The sequence below is a fragment of the Macadamia integrifolia genome, unplaced genomic scaffold (genome assembly GCF_013358625.1).
Source record: "Macadamia integrifolia cultivar HAES 741 unplaced genomic scaffold, SCU_Mint_v3 scaffold_128A, whole genome shotgun sequence".
Classification (NCBI taxonomy): Eukaryota; Viridiplantae; Streptophyta; class Magnoliopsida; order Proteales; family Proteaceae; genus Macadamia; species Macadamia integrifolia.
The window spans coordinates 42283-51566 of record NW_024870619.1 but is presented as its reverse complement, the minus strand read 5'-3'; the positions used below and the strand labels follow the sequence as shown (position 1 = coordinate 51566).

The following is a 9284-nucleotide window of genomic DNA, read 5'->3' as shown; positions in this document are numbered from 1 at the left end:
TAGTAAATTAAAGAAGTTTCATTTGAGTTTGAACCTGACAATCACAAGGGTTGATGGAGCCCACATATCTTAGTAGTCAGATAAGAGGCCACATGTCAAATTAGCTACAAGTTTTGCTAGACATTCGAGGCAGAAATATTACAATAATATATTTGGCCAATAAGTTTCTTCAAATAATTTCTCTTAAGAATCTGAAGAAGAGAATCCATTCTTTGAATTTTCTACCATTGCATCCTTTCCAAGAGTTGCTGCAACAAACTTCTCAAAGGCTTCTTTTATAAAGGAAACTAGCAATTCACTATCAATAAATCCCTTCTCAGTTCTTGCCACCAGTCTAAGTTCTCCATTATAACTCATTACAGTGAAAAATAGACTCTGTCATTCAAAAATAGTAATTAAGAAGAGCACAAGTAAATCATAAAGGAAGAACATATAATTCAAATTTATAGAATGTCAACATATATACCTGAGGAGTACCAACCACAGTAAAGTAGATGCTATTGAGAGCATGGCCTAGAAGTACCACCTTTTGCATTGGACCAGGCACATTAGAAACCACAAGACTTGTGTTCTTCAGGGTAGAATGGATGAATTGAGTTGCCCCCTGCAACATCAATGATCATAAAGTTAGATTATTCTTCTAAGATGACTATTAGATTGTTGGTTGAAACCCAATCGCGCAGCGGAAGGAATCGGACTGGGACTCATACGTATCCAACATAGATAATATCATAATAACAGTTCTTGCAAAACAAACCTTGGAACTCATTAGGTTCAGCATTTTTGAAGAGAAATAAAGAGCTGCAGAATTTTTGTTTCTACTAGTCTGCTCCTTTGCTTTGATGATGAAGTTGAGGGGATCCACATTTGCTATATCATCACCACTAATTGAGGGTAGTGGCATTATACATAACCCAAACTGGTTTCCCCATATTTTGCCTTTTACCATGTCTTCAACGCTTTCATCTCCCCTAAACTTTCTCATGTTTTGAACAAATAGTGCAGTCACACTTGTGTCACCACTTGAATTTTGCCCCTTTCTTACTATGTAAAGTTGGATTGCATAATAGATCATCCCCATTATAACATCATTCACAGTCTGTTGTTCAATAACCAAAACAAATTAGTATTGCCAATAAAGTTGCAGTTTTCTAAGTAACTAAACAACAATTAAGAAAATTCTATCAAAAAAAAAACACCAATTAAGAAAAGAAAGTGTGTGTATGTGTGTGTGTGTGTGTGTGTGAGAAAGAGAGAGAGAGAGAGAGATCATGCCATACGCAGCCTTAATTTCAAAAATTTTAATACATATGTGATTTCAAACTCTTTCAAAGTATAACTGTATAGTTCATTTTCTTTGACCAGGTTTTAGAGTAGAGATCTTAGGGGATGTGGTGCTCAAGATCATAAAATATTGAATTAAATATGGTGACAGGTCCAGACATTGAGATCAGGGGTGAAAGACTAAGGTTGCATTTATTATGGTTTCTTTGAATGCATTATCGACCTCATCAAGATCAATACTGAAAAAATCAAACCGGCTACTTCCATCACTTTTGATCCAATTTTTAAAACCCTGGGCTCTCAATGTTAAGGAGCATTAGGTTAACATTCCACTATTTAGTGGATAGTTCTCCTTTTTCTACCTCCCCCAATCTCCCTTTGTCACATGGGGAGAGGAAAAGGTTTATGTGGGGGAGTATCGCCATGAGCCCAGACATATGGGGAGAAAAGACATACAAACCCCTCATAAAATGGGGAATGACATCTGTGGATACTTTCTCTATACTCCCATTGGTCCTCACGTACATAAAAATCGCACCACAAGAAACACTCCCCTTTAATTTATTTTCGCCCTACTTTGATACTAGTCGCATTTATTCCTCTAGCTAGTTGCACACTTACTAAATCTACTGCTGCTTCAGAACCCACACACGTAGAAACTAAAAGATGAGACCTTCAATCCACTCCTATTTATTCCTCATGTTTATGGAGTGGAGCCTACAGTACTGTAGCTACTTGGGAAATCTGTACTTGTGTTTGCTACTTTGCAAAGTAGGTGAATACTTTAAATCACTTTCATGATCCCTACATCCAGGCACAGCACAGGGGTGGCTAAAGGACCATCCTGCCCCCTGATTGGATGCATTTACATGTCTCTTGGTTGGTACCCATCAAGCCACGCAATCAGGTAACCATTCTCAGTTCAGTAAAATATATATATATATATACAAGAAAGTCACCCAACCAGGTAGCCATTCTAAGAAAGTCTTAACCAATTTTCGACATTCAAATCAGAATCGAAGAAAACCGATCTAATGTCCGATTCCAAGTTATTCTGGTGTTGTACCAACCATTATGCACAATAAATGTAACTTTTTTTTTTTTTTACAAATTCCTAAATTTTTAATATAAATAAGGAACACATCCCTAAAAATGGACTTACTCAAAAGATCAGCCACCATTTTTTGTTATCTTTATTAGTACATACTTTTCTTTTGTACTCCTATATTTAAGAGAAGGTAGTAATTTCAATTTTAGGAGAATAATTTATACACTGCCCACTTATATTGACATCTATATTTAATAAGAAGAGGGTAGGAGCATCGCGTATTTAATGAGTTGAGAGAAATTGTGAGATTAAATAATAACAATAAAGTACACACTCCAAGAATGTACTTCATTTTTCTTAATTTTTTATATTAAATAATTTTTCAAGTAACATGGTTTCCGACCCCCTTTCCAAGGAAGCAGATTCCATCTATCAACATCCAAACTTTGGTCGGAACAGAGGTAGCTAGATGGAGTTTTCAGTTTGATATGAATAGTATCACCTCTATTTCACTTTAGGCTAAAGCATATCTACTGTCCTTGTACAAAGAGCAAAAATTTTGTAGGACCCTAGGGAAGAGGACCACAAATAATAATAAAGACAATGAAAGACTTATTGTGCATGTTCAACATGTTCAAGTTAGGGCAAAAAAAAGTAACATGAGCTACAAGGCAAATTTAGACATGGAAAGTCATGCAATTTTTTGCATATATGTAAGAAAAATACCATGAATTACAATGAAGCACATCTATCTGTTCTTATAGAAAATTAGAAATTTTATTTTGAGTAATCCATGTAAAAATGGAAGATGATGTTTATGAAAACCACAAGATAAATCTGAATAATTTATTTTTATGATTTTCTTAATATAAATTGTATACTCCCACTCAGAGTTGGGAGAGTGCATTATATGGGGTATACACGAGATGTAATCCAACATTTACAATAAATTTTATTTTTTAGGACCTTTTACATTGAGACTCCATTTTTTCCATGTAAGATAAATGATATTTTTCTAATTTTGTTTGTAAGAAGATAAAAAATTATTTAACAAAAAAAAATTAAGGTTTTGCCAATGTTTTCTTACTATTTATTTTATATAGAAATTTTTTTAAAATATAGGTTTGAGAACTACACATAGACATAGGTCCCACAAATATATAGACCATATGTGACCCATCCAAGGCAACAAAAGAAGTCCTCAAGATATTTAATATTTTACAAGAATTTGTAGTCGAATTGTGTTTAAAATTTTACCAAGTCAAAATCTGAAAAATGTGTGGTCCTCTTGAAAAATATTGTCCTATGAAAATTTTATAAATTCAAAAAACAAACCGTGAAAAATTAAATTTTATCATAAAAATTTATTTTTCTACTATGTTAGTTCAAAACAAATGGAGACTATGAAGAAAATTAATCTCTTCAAAACATAGACTGCAGTTTTCCTTTTTATGCAAGATGTTTTCAACAAAAAATGATAAAGAGAAAAAATAAATTTCTCTAATTTTCCTAAGATTAATATAATGAGAAACTCATCTTTTTTACTAAAAAAAAAAAAAAAAACTTTCTAGATCTATATTAAGTTCTAGTCATCATCAAAATAATAGATATTTAATTAAAAGGAGAGGGATAAGTATATTGCCAATATTATGTATGCTAGCGGATAGCACCAGTGGGATTATATGATGAGGTATCATACAAGAAAGATATGGGGGTCATTTCAAAAAAGGGAAGAGAGAGATAGACACAATGGGTGCTAGTTTACGGTATACTAACGGCATACCCCAGTTTTTCCCTTAATTTTAAATTATATCTTATGTCCACCTACCTTCAAGAACTAATTTCAAAGAAATTAAATTTTTCTTTACTTTTATTAAAACTTGGTGAGCCTCCACGTCTTTGTTTCTCTGGTGGGTGAAACTATAATTAACACCATTACCTTTAGTAACTTACAAAGGTCTCTTTTCTTTTGTCGGTGAAAAATATTTACTAAATATACATATATTTTTTTCCCTATAATGGTTTAGCTGTGGTATAACCTCATTATTCATCCCAAAACCAGGAAAAAAAATTTCTTGACTACTCCCCTGCTCTAATGTCTAAACTTGTTCCAAACAGGTTACCTTTACCTTTGCCTTAATTTCAGTAAAATTCAATGTAAGGTACCTGCCCTCTGACCTTCTACTCAATTACCCGCATCCTCCTTAAATTTCATGTACTGGGTGTTGCAGACCATTTTTATTCAACGACAGTCACTTCATTTATTAGAGAAATGTTCTCTCTCCGGGAGCTTGACCCCAGCACCAATGCCATGGCAATAAGAGTGTATGTTCGGACATCAACCAGGAAGGATACAGTGGTCATTTGACAACATCTGTGTCTAGGGTGTAAGGGTGCACTCCCAGATATTTAAACACAACCCCCAAATTTATTAATGGCGGAGTGGCTCCTGTCCGGGAGCACTGCATTGCACATGAACATCAATAGGGTTGGGATTTCTGTCTTCCATTGGGGGCAGGGGGTCATTGTACCCCACTCTCTGTCTAGACTCTAGACAGTGCTTCCATACAAGGTTTTTTATCCCTTTATTATTTTTTAGAAAAAGAAAGCTACCTGGTCACATTCCCCAATCTCTCACAAGGTCCCATGAAATGATGCCCCTACCCCTAGGTGGACGATGGAGCAGATTAGGTTCTTAAGAACCACTCTCATATGGGACTGATACACACAGGTGGAATCCACCCAAGGAAAAATTCTGTTGTGGATTCCATCTGTATGGATCAGATAGTATGATACGTATGAGAACGGTTCTCGTACATATAAGAACCTGATCCACAATCGATGGATGATACCCAGCCATGTGGATTCCTCCATAAGGCCAAGTGTTAGTGTAGAGACCTTGTGACCCGGTAACGTTCTTGATCCCATTATCACATGTCATCTCCACAGAACAAGTGAAAAATCACTTCACGTGCATGATTCCCCTCTCTCCACAGTAACAAACACATATACACATAAACAAAGAAGGGCAGAGAAAACTAGATAGGGCACCAAGGTTCAAAATTCAGACAAAAAGAAGAGTTTGAGAACTTACTGCTCCAACTTTGGCCTTAATGGAGCGTATCTGATCCACAGAGAAGCTAACAGATGATATCTCTATCGTCACAGGCTCCACTCGTGGCATGCCGGACCGGATTACCGACTTATCGTCTTCCAAAACCAACCCCTGCAACATCCCTCTACTGAAATCAGAAACTGTGTTAAAGCACCTATAAGCAAACCTTGCCATTTTTGACCATTTGCTCATCTCTCCACCCACTCTCCCTGATGGCAAAGGAAGAGAAATTGGCTTTGAAGGATCATCAGCCCTTTTAAGACAAGACATAACTGTACCCATCATAGCATAACCATCTCCTAATGCATGGTTCAGCTTGAACACAATAGACCCACAACCATTTCTTGTAGGGTATGTGATAACATGGACTTCCCATGGAGGCCTAGTTCCTGATAGTGGTTCCATGGCTATCTCGGACAAGTAGTTGTTGAAATGAACATCATAGTCATCCACTGATGATAACCCTAATGGGAAAGTGGGGATCACTATGTGTTCTTCAATCCTAACCTCAACTTTCTTCCATCTTTGTACACCCTTCTTGTCTGTAACAATGATAGAAGAGAACCTATGATTGGTAGGAACCAACACATCCCTAAGTAGCTCTATTGTTTGAGACTTGTTGAATGGATCTTCAAGCTCAAGAACTCCAATAACAGATAGGGATAATATAGGGCTACTGATGATCTGTGAAACTGGGCTTAGGGGTGGGAAAACTTGGAAATCTTCAATTTGGTTAGAAGCCATTGGGAGCTTGGAGATTGCTTAATTTCCTGAGATGAAATGAATCTTCAAACTATTTGATCAGATGTGTGAATCTTCACACTGCACTAGCCGATTTAAGATGTGATTCGGTGGGAGTAACATTTAAGACTTGAACATACTTTTCAATGCACACAACTGTCTAAACAGGAAAGGGTAGGCTGTGGGTTCACAGACTGGTTTTTTGGAGGGTGATGAGTGAATGGACAGTCCATTGGGGGAAAAAATAAATAAATAAATCTTGTAAAGGACCTGCGAGTCCTTCCAAGAAATCATAAACCTTGCAAGGACTTTTGACGTATAGGGTTGGTATGTCATATTTGTCATTTATGATAGAACTCTAATTGAATATTAAGATTTTATTGAGTAATTCAAATTTAGGAAAATCTTCTTATGATCAAAGTTGTGAATAGAAGTTATATATGGGAGAGGGATAGGTATGCTCTCGGTTATGATAAGTTAGCAAATAACACCAACGGAGGCACATGATAGGGTATCATTCAGAAAGGATATGAGAATCATTTCAAAAAGGGAAAGAAAAAGAAACATAGTGAGTGCTAACATACATATATAAATATATATATATATATATATAGCCTTCCAAATTTTTGCTTGGCCCCTCGCCATGGTGTTGGAAGCCGAAAGGGAATTAAATGGGGATCAACAAATTGATAAACTAATTTGTTGCAGCGGTTGGACACCCACATGGGACAAGCACCTGGACCCATTGAGCTTTGAAACGTCTAGTCACCAGTTGATTCTGTCAAGAAAAAACAAATCGCTTCTTGGAAGGATTTATATCCTCTCCAGTACCGAATGGAACCCAATGCACATCTAGTGCCTGAGAGACCTTTAGGGTGCAGCCCAAAGTGTTCCCAGCCTTCAGATGTGGTTGTGCTCTCTCCAAGAGGATCAGAATCCTCCTTGGAATTTAAGTAATACATCAATTTACCAAAAATGAAGTATTTTACTTTTCCTCATGGACCAAGTTTTCCTTCACCAGTATATCCTAGGATTCCTTCACCAGTATATCCTAGGATTCTCATTCTCCATGGCCTTAGAAAAACTTGGTCTTTTTCTTTTCTTTTCTTTTCTCCTTTTTTTTTTTTTTGGTAGACTTCTATAAGAAGTTTAAAAAATATGCATGCCACCGAAGTCTCACCCTTTTATAAATGAGAGTAGAGCTAAGTAGCTAACCTCTTTTTTCCCCTTTTGGACGGGGTAGAGAGAGTATATCTAACTAGAATACTAAAATTATTGCAATATGGGAATGGTTTAAAAAATGGAATAAAATTGGTCGATTTCAGGTCAGAATCAGCCAAGACCAATCCTAATTCTCATGGTTCCCGAACGGGTTTATGTGGATCATGTAATCTGATCATACCCGATCGTCACCGTGGCAATGTATACATGATGGACACATGGTGGGTATCTAACGAATAAAAATAAGATTGAAAGAACCGAGGATGAGGGGGAGATGGAGGGGTGGCCAGAGATGTAGAGAAAAGGCTAGCTGAGGGAGAGGAAGACGGCAGAGGTTTGGGGGGGCGGGGGCGGGGGGGACATACGAAGGAAGGGAGGGCCTAAGGAGAGGGGCATTGTGGAGCAGGGGGAGAGAATATACGTCCACCGGATTGGTTTTTGGTTTTTGGTTTTTTGGGTCAGTTTCAATTCGGTTCAGGATATAATATGTACTAATAACTGAAACTAAATAAACTAAAATTAAATTTGGTTCAGTTTTTTATTGGTTTTCCTATGTTTGTTATAATTCAGTATTTACATTGTTTTGGAACTTCAGTTCAATTTATTTGATTTTATTCCAATATATAATAAAATATGATAAAATCATTTGAGATGGCATGGTCATAGTCATGTTCATCGGGACCTATAGATACTCCCATACATAGAAATGATTTTATTCAGATAAAATGAGCTAAAAGGGCCAAGGACAAACTAAAACAACGAAAGAGAAATGGTGAAGAAATACATGCATAACTTAAACCCAACCCATACCAAGTATGACCTTGACCAGAGTAGATTGACAGGTTAGGATCTACGTAGCCAACCCCAATTAGTTGGGATAAGGCTGAGTTGTTGTTTAACTTGCATTTGATTTTTACACGCTTTTTTGGCTCAATTTCATTTTATTCGGTTCGGTTAGAGCTTAATGTGCATAAACTCTCACAAGGCTCCCCCTTGCCATATAACAGGAAACCATGTGCTTTTCAAAATAAGTTTAGATAAGTGGGATAGTAGATTATTTCCAGTAAAAAATAACAAGAAAGAAAAAAATCCCAAAATGTCTTATGAATGACTTCAGAATGTCTCAAAAAATGTAGTGTGATTACTGATTGAATAAACAGTTCAGTTCAGAACACATAGTTTTCCCGGTCTGAATCCACAACACAGAAGTGAAGAATGTCAATCTTTCTCCAAAAGAAACAGAGACAACAATTTATAAATGGATCGCATTAACCAGAAAGAAAAACAAACGCATGGAGTCCATGGATGATGAGGTTATTCTCTTCATAGACGACTGATGACAGCCTCAACCTCAGATGGAGTATAAAGATGATAAGTTTGGGCAACCTTCGCAATATCAACATTATTTGGGGTGACCTGAAACCAAAAATAAAATATTTGTGCAGATTGATTGGTACAATCATGTGAGATTTATGACCAGGAATAACTAAAATGACTTACCAATTGGAAATCCTTACCTTTTCTTCCATCACTTGCTTCAAGATTGAAAGAGCTACTGTTTCAGCTTCCTGTAGAGTCAACTCCTGCACATCATCAACCAACAACAATTACCGTTGTTCCTCCAATTATCACCACCAGAGATAAGTACAGACATAGAAGACCACAACTCGGATGTGGAAATGTACAACAACAACAATTAAGCCATCTAAGCATTTGCATGCAAAAATTCTAATTTAAACTGGTTTATGAATCTGCTTATCAATTAGTAAATTCTAAATGATTTGGAGTACTTCAAGTCCACAAGACCACCAGCAGAGCGTTAAAGAACTGAACTGGAAACTGTTCTCTGCATTTTCTCACACCACCCCCCGCCCC

General features: G+C 36.5%; 2 protein-coding genes across 2 annotated transcripts in view; both read right to left on the bottom strand.

Moving 5' to 3' along the window:
* LOC122070844 (wax ester synthase/diacylglycerol acyltransferase 5-like) lies at nucleotides 1-6367 on the bottom strand. Its single transcript, XM_042635087.1, has 4 exons — nucleotides 5427-6367; nucleotides 758-1099; nucleotides 467-604; nucleotides 1-375 (listed from the first exon to the last, which is right to left on the bottom strand). The coding sequence occupies exons 1-4, from the start codon at nucleotides 6189-6191 to the stop codon at nucleotides 184-186; spliced, it is 1437 nt and encodes a 478-aa protein (XP_042491021.1). The 5' UTR covers nucleotides 6192-6367; the 3' UTR covers nucleotides 1-183.
* A 2161-nt stretch (nucleotides 6368-8528) lies between these two features.
* LOC122070843 (proteasome subunit alpha type-5) overlaps nucleotides 8529-9284 on the bottom strand; it is a 20652-nt gene continuing 19896 nt past the window's right edge. Inside the window, exons 8-9 of the mRNA XM_042635086.1 lie at nucleotides 8927-8992; nucleotides 8529-8825 (exon numbers count right to left, since the gene is read on the bottom strand). Coding sequence (XP_042491020.1) covers nucleotides 8733-8825; nucleotides 8927-8992 — 159 coding nt within the window. The 3' untranslated portion in view covers nucleotides 8529-8732. The remainder of the gene's footprint in view (nucleotides 8826-8926; nucleotides 8993-9284) is intronic.